Here is a 14,971-nt window from a genome sequence, read left to right as displayed (position 1 = left end):
GATGGCTACCCACCCTCTTGTGTGCCACAGTGCCGAACAGTATTTGCCCCAACACTCTGTTAAGGCTATACGGGGATCTTTGTGAATAAATATATGAGGAGTAGTCTCATTGTGGCAATCTGGCCAGGTGGAACTGCAGTTTGTATTAATAGCAGTGAATCTGGCACAAAACGAAGTCATAAAACACCTCACTGCAGTTCACTGTAGCACTGTATATAACTGACCTTCAATTTGTTCAAATTCACTGCTCTGATACTTTATTATCTTCTGCTTTCAGTCACTGGGGTTGAAATAAATTGGAAATCGATACAATATCTGGATAATCACCGAGAAATGTCTATTTTACCAAAATGTAGAAGCATAAATTAGACTTACCTTTTGTCTCAAGTGCTGAAGAAATACATAAAGACACCAAATCCACTTTGTTCCGGCGTAGAATTATTTATTAGATTCACATTCAAGAAAGAAACGTCAAACTTAAAACAAATTTGCGGAAAAAAAATATTTACGCTCGACCTTCTGCGCGAGTGTAAAAATCCACCCGTTCATGAATATTAATAACTGGGGGTGCGGCATGTGGAGTGACGTCACGGGCGTTACATACAAACAGACATTCCTGGCTCATTATAGTTGTAATAAAAGGGTAGCTGAGATATGAAACACAATTACATCGCCATGTACTCCACTCTTTCACCATTGCAATTGGTTCAGTTTGCATTGTATCATTAATGTGTCGCCATTTTCCTTAATGTAAATGACAATAATGTGGAGTGTATATAAACAATATGAATACATTAATTAGTCAATTAGACTAAATATATCTGCTTGTAACTTTCTGGGGGGCCCCTTACTCAGGGGACCCCCCAATACAAATACATCCCTGTTCACCTCCCCCCCTCGCTTTTCATGTCTGGCTGTCTCCGTGCTCCGTCATGGACGAAGCCTAAAAATATTGAGCCAAACTTGCCACTGAAAATTAAGTACAAAACTGGCAACGTATCTCTCACACGCTGCCGCCTTCATGTTGGATGGGTTCCGAGTAGTCCCGTGTAACGCGATTGGCGCCGTTGTCCGTTTTGCAGTTTTTCTCTCCGGCCGTGGAGTCTCCCACCTGGCAGAACTTCACCGACAACAGCTCCAGCGCCAACGACAGCGGCTTCACGAGCGTGAGCAGCGCTAGGGAACACTTCTACCTGCCGGTGGGCTCCTCACACAACCCCACGCGTTGCATCACATGGCGCAATCGGCGCGGGCAAAGGGAAGAGATGGGCAGTAAACTAAGCTATTTTAAACAGCTAAATAGCTCTTTTTTAAAAGCTAAATAGCTCTTTTTCAGAAATGATAGCCCAGTAAAATAGCTTATCATGTGGGAATTTATAGCAGCCATATACTCTAAACGCGTGATGTTGATTCTAAATGTGGAGGGAATAACTGGAGGACCCGGAGAAAATCCACACAACCACGGGGAGAACATGCAACCTCCAAATAGACAGGGGTCAGGGTCGGGATCGAACCCACGACCTCCTGTATACCAGGCGCGGTAGTTAACATCTCGCCCTGAAATCCTGCACTGCGGAGGTGAGGGTTGTTGGATCATGCGAATGTCGCGAAACTCCCTTCCCATCAGCGTCGAGGATGTGTCCATGCCCTGGCTCTCCAGGATTAGATAGTACAGCAAAATGTGGACTCCACCTGCTCTGTCTGTATGGGATAGAGTGTTGCCCCCTCGCACGTGTTGTGGTGAAGTATGGTCAAATAGCCCCCACGACCCACATGGCATGGGGAGACCCTCATCCAGCAGTGGACTAATACACGTGTGTACATGTGCAATATAAATATAGTCGCACAGGAGCACTTTGTTATTCCTCGTGACCGGCCATCACTTAAGCATCTGCTGTTATCATAACCCTGATCGGAATCCCGGACTTAACCCCCCCCCCCCCCCAGTCTCCAGTGTTGTGATGCGCATTCAGATCCTGAGCCAACGCTGCCACTTCATTTCATTTCATGAAAGATTACTGCTCCTCAATTTTTAAAAAAATAAAATGAAGTGGGGATTCAATACACTCTCGTCACACCCCTCCCTCGCAGTCCTCATTAATTTGTATTATCGTATTATTTCCCTTCTGCGTGACTTTACCAAAAGAACCAAGAATATAGGCCTCAAACCGTCGGCGTTAACTGGACATGATTGGCAGAATCATTTGGCGAGGGAGCGCGGAACAGAACTGTCATTTAGTAATGATTCAAATAGCGGGGTTTTAAGCATTAACACCCATTTAATAATCCAGGGGGGTGGGGGGGCTTACCCTCCAGCACCGGACGCTTCCACCGAAGACGTCAAAATATCTTCAGTGGGAATGTGTTCTGTGGTGAAGTGGTGAGGAACGAAATACGTGCAACTCAAATACCGACACTCATCAGCTGTGCCAAACACCGATGCCACATTCATGGATACATCTTTAGCCGTAGTCGCACTTCCGATTAGCACGCTTAGCTACGTACGGTCCGAAAGAAGTTCAACATACATACAAACAACCCTCTGACATCGCCATTCCTCGCCGTCTTGCAATGTCGCAATCCATTTAGTTCGATCTCATCGCAACCATCTCCACGATGGTGTTCCTCTCAGGCATGCTCCCTCTTTTAACTGCGATTCCAACACCAGCCTCGTCCATCCGTCACCATCCTTTCGAAGGGATGTATCCTGTCTTAGCCCTCTCACCGTACATAACGGTCAATACGATGTCAAGTAAAAACTGTTTGTTTATTGCACGTCTTCCTCTTACACACTGAAAACGCGTTTGCTCCAGATTTCACAGTTGCCACCCTTGTAGGGCTGTGTAATAGCGTCTGTTTTTAAATCAAAGTTGCCGAGCACAGGCCCAAAGACACAACACGGCAAGCGGCCAGCAACAAGCAGCACTGTATAAAGTTGTGGTAGATAAATGTTTGCGAATTTCTTGAATTGGAGCAAGTCTGTGAGAACATGGGAAAAAGAGACAACGTGGATACACTGCAAGGGAGGAAACAGAAAGAGGCAGGTTGTGATCTGCAGTCCTGTGGTTGCTGGTTGAACACGGTTCCCACCTCTGATTAGCACGGTTGGCTACGTATGGTGCGAAAGAAGTTCAACACGCATATACACGGTTGAAATTCTCAGGTGGACCGAATCATGACACGGGCGGAGGACTCGATAAGTGACGTTAACGGAAGCAGCAACCGCAGCAGTAGCGATAGAAGAGTGACAAGGAGGTGAGCGACCGCCGGTGGGCTAGCGACGAGAAGTAACTCAAGCAACGACTCGTCGCTTTGCCGCTCCCCATCCCTTCGCGTGCTCAGTACTTCCTGTACAGCTGCATCCTGGGCCTGGTGTCGTGCTCCGTGTTCCTGCGCGTCAACCACGAGCTCAAGGTGCTGACGCTGCTCGCCGCCGTCGTGGGCTACAACGTCATCCTGCTGCACACGCACGACGGCGTGTTCGACGCCTACACCGAGGCGCTCTACCACCCCAGCCTCGTGCGGTCAGCGCTCGCTCGCTTGCGCACACGCAAGCTCACGCACTCGCAGGGGCGCGCGGGACAACGTTGCTGCATCATCACAGAATCAGAAAACAGCGTGCTTTAAAAAAATGTTAACACTTCGGAGAATTTGCAACAGTAACACAGGGAATGTGCCTCCTCTGGGCTCTGGAGAACACCTGTAGAAGATTCCAGGAATGTGTTGACAATGTTAGCGATCAAGTGGAGACTCTTTGACTTTTTAAAGCTATTAACATACATTTCTTATCATGTTGCTGTGCATTATCCATTCTTTTTCCATTAAAAATGATAGTCCCATATAAGCGTTAAATATTTTTTGAAGCACCCTGTATTTATACTGCCTGAATCCGATGAGCCGTAAAGCTCACAGATGTCTACGCGAAATCGTTGGTGGGGGGGGGGCCTCATCTGTAACGTTGAACCCAACATTTCCATCTTCAGTATCATCTCATCTCACTCTACCATCCGAACCCACTGCTCTCCTGCCTGCCTAGAGCCCCCTATGGTTCAATTTTAAAACAAAAACAAGGCCGAGGAACAATGCGATTATATCAGATGGCACACCTGAGCAGGTGGCCTGCCGTTTTACCAATCGTCCAAAGTCCACACGGCCTCATTAGTGGGCCTGTGGGGGTGATCTACGACGCGGTCACAAATCGTTTGCACTGATTCGATGCCTTTTCGCTAAAAGTCCTCAAGGCGTCGTGCGTAGGAGAGAAGGAACCGGGCTTGGCAGAGGAACGAAGCCGCTGTTTGAATAAGACGTGGTATGGGGGAGAAGGGGGAGGGGGGGGCACGCCAGTAGTATAGAGTTCCACAACTGACGACTGGGGAGGGGAATCACAGCGAATGGCCGATCACCCCCACAGCTCAGCCGAGATCGAGGTTCGTCGCGAAGGAAACCATCGGTAGATCTTGAAGAACTTGAAGGGGGCACAAGATTGAATGGGGTCGAGCTAGCGCCGCGCAAGCCCTAAAATACAACCAGCACGATCTTGAATTCCACTAGTCTCGAGACAGGGAACAAATGCAACGATGCAAGACCTGCAGAGGTGAACGGGCAACACAGTTGTAAGCATGCATGAGGTTCACTGCTTGTGGAAGGGCCTACACTTACAGCAAAGTCTCGAGGGTATTTGGTCTACTCTTCCACATAACTAGACATGTTGGAAGAGGTGCGAGTACCCACACTTAACCCCCCCCCACCACCCCTTCCCCACTCCCCGTGACCTGATTCGTATAATGGTGGTGAACCCATTTGTACTGCCGGGAAGACAGAGGCGGTGTGGAAGATTTGACAAACTCCCTCCGTCGTTTTAAATGCCGCGCTGGAAAATCAAATTCGACCGGCAACCTCTGTGTTTTGAAATTCCAGTTTGGTAACCAGTTGGGTAACACCACGGCAACAGTTCCCCTCCTCTAGACATTGCAACGTGCAGCCGCGTATCATTGCTACACGTCTGATGCTGTATCTTGCTTCGTTGCTCTTCCACTCTAACTTTTCCCATTCCCCCATCAGTACGGCTGCAATAAGTGGGGGGCGGGGGGAGAGACATCACCCTTGGTGCACGTGGCAGGCACGGTTTTACTTTGAGGCCATGCCAGAGATGGTGGGTACTCGCTGGCAGGAGATCACAGGACAGACCCAGGTGTTGTGGGTTAAGGCGCTGGAGTGACGGAAAGATGCACCACCTGCTACCTCCGCTGTGCCAAATCGTGGTGTTATCTGCCTTGGCACTCTCCTCTGCTTTCTGTTATCGCAGAAGAGTTGCCGCTGCCAACTGGGCAGTCGCATCCCAGCTGTGTTTATGCTCTGATGTATGCCATGACTCTGTTGTCCGCAATCTTCCTGACATCCATCACGCCCCCTCCCCCCACGCAACCCCAACAAAAACTAAAATCGACTCTTATTTTCTCGACACAGCATCCTGCACTGACTGACCAGTGTGGTGAAAAGTATGGTGTAAGAACCCCGTGGCTGATAGGGCATGGGGAGGCCTACATTGAGAAGTGGATATACAAAGGGCCGTGATTTATTTAATTCGTTTTACCATAAGGTCTGTATCATAGGCTTACGATGCGTAGCCAACAGTGCAAATCGCGCCTCCGATTAGCGCGGTTGGCTACGTACGGTGCGAAAGAGGTTCAACACACATAGGCTGTCAGCTTTGTTCATGAGAAAAACATATTTATAGTTGCAGCCTGATGACTTTTGAGGTAGAGCGCCATAGCACCCTCTAGTGTCATCACAGCCGCCACTGAAGGTCGCTCGGCTTCCTACATCACAGCATTTTGCTGTCAGCTGCTCGGTGTTCGTCTCCGGAGCCCGGCGCATGGAGGGGAACGTGAACTCGCTATTGGTGGCACGCCTTCATTTATCTGCAAGCCAGCGTGTGAGAGATTACGTTTCCAGTTTTGTTCTTAACTTCCAGAGGCAAGTTTGGAGTGCAGCTGCAAGTCCCGTAGATTGACGTTGTTTCTTGACAACGTGATGGCATTGCACCCGATTGTACGTGTGTATGTTGAATTTATTTCGCACCGTACGTAGACAACCATGCTAATCGGACGTGTGGGGGAAGGACAACAAACTAGACACAAAAAGCAGTTTGAAAGAAATTCGTTTTCAATCTTTATTTAAAAATGCAGAGCTCCATTGGCTTCCGAATAACGGAAGGAAGAGCATGCCAGACAGCCGCAGAAGTGCATCTGAAAGCGCGCAATGCAGGTGACCATCTTTGTTCGATGATTAGCCAAAAAGCTGCTGCTGCTGCGATGGTGACCAGAGTTTGTGTGATGGTTTATGCTCCTTGACGAGAGCTGCAAGATATTGTGGTTGATTTGTGGCAAGCACTTTGTGTGTAATGAGTGTACGGTCATGGAACAATGGAGGTTCATGCATCACCCCTCACTGCTACCCTCACTGCTCCTTGCTTGTGCTCCAGGCCTGGCGTTCTCAAAGACGTCAAAGTGATGGGCTCCATCTGGCTCATCGTGTTCTTCTTCACGTTGCTGGTGCTCGCTAGACAGGTACTTAATTTCCACCGTCCACCTTTCCCCACGTTCGCCTTCCGTCTTTGCTCATATGCAGAAAGGCGGGTTACGCATTGCATGGCTGGGGGAGAAGGGCGTTCCATATCGTGGGGGCAGCATAGGAGAGGCAACAACATCGCATGAAGCGGAAGTTCGACTGCTATGCAATGAATATTCTTTGTGATTCATTCATAATACTGGACATTTGCGAAAAAAGAGCTTCATGGTTCATCGGATTTATCCAGGATAAATACAGATTCCGATATATAAATGTGTGCTGCGTAGTGTGGATAAAAGACCAAGTTTAGGGTTCCAGAACTAGTTCTATCATGCAAGGCGATGCATTGCTTGCTGCATGAGTTCCAAATGCATATTGCTTTCTTTCCTGACATTGCAGATTTGAAATATGATTCGGAGAAACAAAACTCATTTATCTTTCTTAAAGTGAGAAAAGTTGTAAACATATATGATGGAAGCCTGCACCGTGGTGGGAAGATAAATCTAACATGAAGTTTGGGAAGTTATGAGGTCGACTCAATGTTGACATTGTTTTTGTACGTTGCTAAAAAACGAGTGAAATAAATGAGACAGCATAAATGATTAAGGTAACAGTGATTAATTAAAATTTATTCGTCCGATTTTTTAAAGAGGAAAATAAAAACACAATTCTACATTCATGGTATCATTCCAATTGCATGTAAAGTATTTCTTCATCTGATCGGGTTATTTCATTGCATTGAATTTCACACGTCGCACAATTGCTCTCCTGATCCATCCATTTGCACGGCTCAATGAATCAATAAACCCATCGCGATTATTTTGATTCCATCTCTCCCCTCATCACGCGTCATTCGTGACGTGCTCCCGAGAGGCAATTGGGGTCACAAAGTTCAGGCACAGTGGTGGAAAATTAAGCGGACCTGATGGACAGGGCTTTAAATTGCATCAGAGACCCCATGGCAAAATGTTTAAATCTCTTGAGGAAGGCCACAGAAATACGACTTCCAATATTCTATCTATGCTCAACCCAAGCTATTAATACATTTGATACTTTTCTTGCCTTTGCACTATTCGCCTTTTGGCATTCTCCGGTCTAACAATGTTGAAACTAGGCCATAAGGAAAGCTGTCTCTGTTGTAGGCCAATCAGTTTCAAACACAACGCATACATTATCAGAGCATGTTTCTTTGCATGTTTTTTCCGCAAGTACGTGTGGTTAATACAGACTCGATGCTTTGCAATAGGTATTCATTTTGTGTTTGAACATCTTAACACAACTCTTGTTTTATTGCCAGAAAGGTTAACGCCTATTCTTTCATTTTTTCTTCAAACATTTTCTCGCCGCTCACTGTGATGACGATAATGAGCCGAGGGCCAAAGCTGGGACCCTGGTGAGCCACGCCTGTCAAATCCCTGTTACGTGGCAGCTGGAGCAGGGCAATCGTCTGCAGGACCATGGGGATTCAGCGAGGGATCGTTGCTTGGATGAGATGTGGTTGAGTGGCTCGGACAGTTCTTACGTCGTCAGGGAACGGAGCCGTCGCCGCTGAGGTCCTGGGTTCAAATCTAGGCCTCCTGCTTCTCGCTATTGCGTTGTTGCGTATGGCAGCAGGAATATGTGTAGGAGTTCAATGCCAACGTCGAGGTCTACCAGCCATGAGAGGGCTTCAGGAGAGCATTGGGATCGTTTTGATATTTCTCCTCTGTTGAAGGAGAACACACTACAGAGGTTTAACTATACGGTCCATATTTTGTTTGGTTTTTGCTTCTCACGTAACACGTTGAATGTGATTATTTTAAGTACTAAAGCAGCAGGATGCATGATATATCGAGTGAATGTATTGCCATGTTTGACAATATTAACTCTTGTCGAAATGCACAATAATCTGCTTGCAAAGTCGATTTTCGTTTTCCTAAATTGATTCTAAATGTTGCCATTGGCATGAGATAATGAGATGAAACAATATTCATTGGAAACTCTTGCATCTCGCCATGTGGAAGGTTGGCCCATGTAAGCATCTATCGAAGAACAACGTCTGAGCTCCCTTCAAATGACCTCCGATCCACATTTGGGAAGCTGCATTCTCCCGCAGGGGAATTACACTGAAACCAGACATTTTTAAGTCACAAAGGCTGGTATATTTTTGGTTCAACAAAGTGAAAAAACATAATAAAATATGTTTATTGCAGTCATTCGTGACTGAAACAAGATAGGAAAGTGATGTAAAAGCCAATATAGTTAATTAAAATGGTAAAATCTATGAACATTTAATATTTACCACTAAAATAACATCAGTACATTACAAATGTATTGTAGATAGATTATTAAAAATATATCATAGATTATCACATCTGCAGAGTCATCTCAGCCTAACCCCTGCCCACTCCCCCACCCCTCATGGGCCCTCCCCCCCCCCCACTTTCCCCCCTCACCCCCTCTGGTAATGTAGTTTAACCTCTCACTTGTGAAATGATCATGCTGTCCATGGTTAGAGAGCTCGACTGGCAACCTGATATTTCCAAATTCGAATCCTGGTTTTGGGTGAGACTCAACAGCGCACAAAGTGAGCACCGCTTCACAGGAAAACCCAGCCACCTGCCATAGGTTTGTAGAATTTGGGTGGGGGTCAAGGAATGTTTCAGCAGCGGTGAGACGTGTTGTTGGTTCGCGCTTGCCTGTGAACGCTCCACGCGGCCCCAATCCCCTCCAGAACGAGTACTACTGCCGGCTCGACTTCCTGTGGAAGCAGAAGTTCAAGAAGGAGCGCGAGGAGATCGAGACGATGGAGAACCTGAACCGAGTTCTCCTGGAGAACGTCCTGCCGGCGCACGTGGCAGAGCACTTCCTCACCCACCACCGCAAGAACGAGGTGATGCGTGGGTGGCATCTTGGGTGGAGCAGACCCCGGGGCCATGAGTTCGATTCCTGAGCATGTTTTTTGTTGTTGTTATGGAACGCTTCACGAATTTGTCTTGCATCCTTGCGCGGGGGCCATGCTCATATTCTCTGTGTCATTCCAATTTTGGTATTTGTACTACCTGAGCAAGTACAATTCCTTACCAAGTTTAACTCGGCATCATTGTTATCACCATCCCCTGATCACCAAACAGTTATCTATATAAACAATCTTTATTTTACCAGGTAAGGCCCACTGAGGTATATAAATCTTTTTCAGAAGCGACCTGGCTACAAATGATAGCTCAACGAAGTGGCTTAGCTTGTGGAAATGTATAGCAGCCAAATACTCTAAACGCGTGATGTTGATTCTAAATGTGGAGGGAAACATTGGAGGACCCCGAGAAAAATCCACAGGCAGAACATGCAAACTCCAAATGTACAGGCGTCAGGGTCGAGATCAAACCCACGACCTCCTGTATACCAGGCGAGGTAGTTAACACCTCACCACCGTGGCACCAAACTATTACATCATTTTATATTTGTCACGATCAAACCCTCATTTATCCAACATCATTATCATCATATGCCTGTAAAAGTCAACCATGTATAAATCAATGCCATCGAATTATTATCGTGCAATGAATCAACTTATTCCACCAATTAGCCATGATCATCAAATTAATCTGGATCATCATTATTCTATACATAATTTTACGTCTACGAATCAACACCATGGTAATGTGGAATGTCCACAACTACCTCTCTAGAGTGCCAATGGAGGTGAGGACCACCCAGGTGTTGACGGAGTATGCGAATGCACGCTTCAGCAGTCGGTGCATACCTCGTATGTAAGTTCGCACCTAACGAGCAGGCAATGGCGGTGCGTCTGCTCTGCTACGACAGGACCTCTACCACCAGTCGTACGAGTGCGTCTGCGTGATGTTCGCCTCCATCCCCGACTTCAAAGAGTTCTACCAGGAGTCGGACGTCAACAAAGAGGGCCTGGAGTGCCTACGTCTCCTCAACGAAATCATAGCCGACTTTGACGAGGTCCGTTCTCACCGCACCTCCTAACAGAGCTGTGGTCGAATCTCAGTCATGCATTTAACAATCACGTCCCAAGTGCGGCTGAATAGGCGGGTGCACAACGCCACGTTAGCACGTGCGGCTGACCGGTACGTTCAAGAGGCAAACATTACTTTAGAAATGGCGGTCAAACCAATTGAAATTTGATCGTAAGTATTTGGGGTGGTGGTGCAGAATATAGGGCACTGACCTGACTTAGATTCCCTGGCCATGGTGAAAACCGTTGGTGAGTGATATCTAAAATTGGTTATCCGCGCCCCTTTCACCATGCCGAAGCATGACTAACATCCCCATGACTGACACGGCACGGGATGGTCTCCATAAAAAAACAATTTTCCAGGTTCCAAGCAAACCTCTACATTTTTCTATTCTCTCCTATTTTTATTTTGCTAGGTACAGCCCACTGTGCTATATCGTAGCTATTTTTCAGAAGCGGCCTGGCCACAAATGATAAGTCAACGAAATGGCTTATGTGGAGATTTATCACAGCCAAATACTCGAAACGCATGTTTTTAAATGTGGAGGGAAAAATCTATGCGACCACGGTATGGACCATGTATACTCCAAATATACTCCAAATATACAGGCAACAGGGTTGGGATCAAACCCACGACCTCCTATAAACCAGGCGAGGCAGTTAACATCTAGCCACCGTGGCACCTGACCACCACGCTCACCACCACACTCAGCATAATGAGTGTGGTTGTGATACATACATCACGTGCTTAGCCACCTCCGCCCCGCTGAGTCCCTTTTAATCGAAGCTCCATAGATATCTTGTCCGAGACAAAATCAATTACCTAACACCGCTGAGCGATGTACGCGGGCGATTTTGTGTTCGCTGGTTCCAAGTGTGACCCGCTTTATAACTATTTACGTCCTCTCTTGCAGCTTCTGTCCAAGCCCAAGTTCAGCGGCGTAGAGAAGATCAAGACGATAGGCAGCACTTACATGGCTGCCACTGGGCTCAATGCTGCGGTGGGGCAAGAGAATGGGCAGGCGAGTACTTTTTTATATGTTCTGGCTACGGCAGCAGATCTCCGGGCTTGTCGACACGGCCGAGCAATGGGCGCGTTGCCTGCTTGTCGCAGAGGTTTGTGGCACAAGGAGGGGGGCGTTCAAAGTCGGAGTACGACGCGGTTCTAAAGAAGTTAAACATACATACATACATACACGGTGGACGTGGTTCGTGGTTGAGGTCGTGGGTCAGGTCGCGGGAGTGAAAATGCGTGTCGTCACATCCTCCTCCAACTGACATGGAGAATGAATGAAGTTGTCACGTGACCGAGGTTTAACAAATGGGTACAGCACCCCAATCGTTAAGTGTCATAAGATTGCTCTCCCGCACACCGGTGGTGCTGAAGCAGTTATTAGTACGTTTTTAAAAAAATCAAAATTGGAAACTCGTTTCTTTTAAACTGCTTTTTGTGTTCAGTTCGTTGCTAACGAAGAAGTTCAACGACATGTTCACGTGTAAAGTTTCATGAATTAGTCGTGTCGGGTGGAGGAACACATTTTACTTCTGTGATCTGACCCAAAAAACAACTCTTACAGATGTGTTTAAAGTGTATAGAGGATACATACATATACAGTATATGTGGGTATTTGGGTTTTATTATAGTGGTAAGTGCACCGTGCTATAGATTCAATGACCCTGGTTTGGGCCTTGGCACATCATTGGGATATCTGAACCTGTCCTGGGCTTCCCCTAGGTCAACACAGCCTTAAATGAGTGTGAGACCGGGCGTGGTGTTGGTCACACCGCCCTCTCGTGTGCCGTGCCGGCCTTCATAGGTGCTCGCTGACAGGACTTGCCCCAACAGTGTATGTAGGCTACACATGGGGGGGGTCTTTGTGTTTGTTGTGTGTGTGCGTGTGTGCGTGCTCGTCTAATGTGCGTGCTTTTCCCTGTGTCTAGGAGCCAGAGCGGCAGTACGCGCACATCGGGATCATGGTGGAGTTTGCCATGGCTCTCATGGGGAAACTGGACGTCATCAACAAACACTCGTTCAACAACTTCCGACTGCGAGTTGGTGCGACATCCTCCCAGTCCCCACTCACTCGCCTCTTCCCTTGACCACTTCAGCCCACAAATCATATGTGTATTTACGAATGCTGAACCTTTTTTCATCATACATAGATAACCGTGCCAATCGTAGCCTCATTCAACTCCATTCAATGGCCACACTCCGTAAGTCATAGGACAATCCAGTCAATCTAGAAACACCTTATTTGGCCGATAACATCTTAATTTATGGAGGACCTCATAGCTTAGAGGATTATACAGGGTGTTTAAAAAAATGGACCCAATTTGAAGTCGCTATATCTCTGCAACCACGAACCACCCATGAATGAAACTCTTACCACTTGAAAGGGCGGGGTATAGAGTTTCAAATGATTACGGCTCGATGCCTCTCCCAGCGCACAAACAGCCTCTAGCCTCAGTCGTTCGCAAGATGGTGACCCCGCAACACACAAGGGGCGTTTGGCGTTCTGCAGTTCAGCAAGACTGAATCCGTAATTGCGGTGCAGCGTGCATTTTTCAACGGCGCTTTGGCATTGATCCGCCAATGTCAAAGAGCATTCATCGTTGGTACCGGCAATTTTAGGAAACAGGCTGTTGATGTAAGGGGAAGAGCACAGGGCGACCACGCACCTCAGAGGAAAACGTGAGAAGAGAGGCGTTTGGGACGAATTCAACTATCGTCTCGATGTTGTCCGTACAGCAGTTGGAGGGCACATAGAGCATTTATAAAATGGTCAGTAAAACTTGATTACTCATTAAACCGTTTGTAACTTTTTGTGTAGTTGTAACATTTTGCCATCGTGAAATATACTGCTTTTAAATTGCGTCCATCTTTTAAAACACCCTGTATACTGCTTTGAAATGTGGTTCATCTTTTTGAAACACCCTGGGGATGCCATTCCCGCTAATCTGTGGTTCCTCGTGACTTTTGGGTCACTCTCTGGCTCGTCCGAGAGTGAGCGAACACTGTGAGGTACGTTACAAAGTTGGAATCATCATCATTATTAATACATGTCGATAAACATGTAAGTCTTCGTTCTTTAGAGCTCACAACCAATTATGCTCCACACACACAACTCTGTCAAGAAAGAACACTGACTTAGGGTGAGAGCAGCGAGGATAAATCATGTGAAGTACCAAAGGGTTTAATTCCAAATCTTTGGGGACGTCAGGTGAAAAAGGGCATAACGCTGGGCATTCCACTCCTTGGGAAGTGACTAGTGTTGCCTATGCGCGAGTCTGGCTCGACTGTATCCTATTACATACCACATGTTCATCCAATTCAAAACAACGACTTAGATTTGTCTTTGAAAGACCCAACACAGAAGATCCCTGGTTTTGATCTTCCACGAAACTCATGGTGCACCCTAAACTGCATCCACTGCACAAACCATGGCAGATGCGGATATCTAATGCACAAATGGAAAATTAAAAACTCTGCAGGGTGCGAGTTTGGTCATCCAGAACAGGACCGTACAATGTATAATGATGCAATGCTCGATCCACAAATACGTAGGAGACATCGCAGCGATTCACTTCGCTGCTGGCTTGGCCACCTGAATGTGACATTGCAGTTGTTGCTCTACGTCTACATCAGCAGACGAGGATTGGTCACCTTGTCTTTCCAGACAATGCCTGATAATCTCTCTTAGCCACAAATGACAGTTCAAACTTCTTGCAACACAGCCTGGAAACACATAGCCCAGGTATGCAGCTGCAAGATACGGGCTATTTGTTTTTTTGTTTGGTTTGCGATGTATCTCATGCTGGCGCCGTGTGCCCTGTGCGTTATCCTTCTCAGGAATCAACCACGGCCCTGTCATCGCTGGGGTCATTGGTGCACAGAAGCCACAGTATGACATCTGGGGCAACTCAGTCAACGTGTCCAGCCGTATGGACAGCACGGGGGTTCTTGGGAAGATTCAGGTTTGCTCGAGGGGCCTGTTGGGAGGCAGAGTAATGATCCCTGACCTCATTACTCATCATCGTCATCATCAACCATGATCAATCCGCTCCTAGAAGAAGGCCTCTTCCAAAGTAGTCGCCATCTCTCACAGTTCTGCGATGCAACCTTATCTCACCTTATTTTAGATTTATATAGAGTGCCTCAGCTGAAGGCACTTTACGGAGTTTAAACAGCGGTAACGGACATTTTAGGTGGCAAGGGGCAGTCCGACGGCTGAGGAATGAGTGACCGTAACAGAGGGCACACAATGAGTGACCGTAACAGAGGGCACACAATGAGTGACCGTAACAGAGGGCACACAATGAGTGACCGTAACAGAGGGCACACAATGAGTGACCGTAACAGAGGGCACACAATGAGTGACCGTAACAGAGGGCACACGTAGCAGGGGAGGGGCGGGAAGGAGCGGAGGGGTGAGGGGC

The 14,971-nt window shown here is 47.2% G+C and overlaps 1 protein-coding gene and 1 non-coding gene across 5 annotated transcripts in view; one reads left to right on the top strand and one right to left on the bottom strand.

Annotated features, from left to right (window-relative positions):
• The window catches only part of ADCY2 (adenylate cyclase 2), a 300,516-nt gene that overhangs the window by 267,929 nt on the left and 17,616 nt on the right, over positions 1-14,971 (top strand). For all 4 annotated transcript variants that reach the window (XM_078864180.1, XM_078864181.1, XM_078864182.1 and 1 more), the window contains 8 exons: positions 1,083-1,199; positions 3,343-3,524; positions 6,485-6,569; positions 9,284-9,442; positions 10,375-10,521; positions 11,449-11,556; positions 12,476-12,590; positions 14,385-14,509. In XM_078864180.1, the coding sequence (XP_078720306.1) occupies positions 1,083-1,199; positions 3,343-3,524; positions 6,485-6,569; positions 9,284-9,442; positions 10,375-10,521; positions 11,449-11,556; positions 12,476-12,590; positions 14,385-14,509 (1,038 nt within the window). The remainder of the gene's footprint in view (positions 1-1,082; positions 1,200-3,342; positions 3,525-6,484; positions 6,570-9,283; positions 9,443-10,374; positions 10,522-11,448; positions 11,557-12,475; positions 12,591-14,384; positions 14,510-14,971) is intronic.
• Positions 9,517-9,623, bottom strand: LOC144936981 (U6 spliceosomal RNA). Its single transcript, XR_013637534.1, has one exon. It is a non-coding gene; the product is annotated as a U6 spliceosomal RNA (small nuclear RNA).

Source organism: Lampetra fluviatilis, chromosome 17, assembly GCF_964198595.1.
Source record: "Lampetra fluviatilis chromosome 17, kcLamFluv1.1, whole genome shotgun sequence".
NCBI lineage: Eukaryota > Metazoa > Chordata > Hyperoartia > Petromyzontiformes > Petromyzontidae > Lampetra > Lampetra fluviatilis.
The sequence above is the reverse complement of the archived record's forward strand: the minus strand, read 5'-3'. Positions and strand labels throughout refer to the sequence as shown.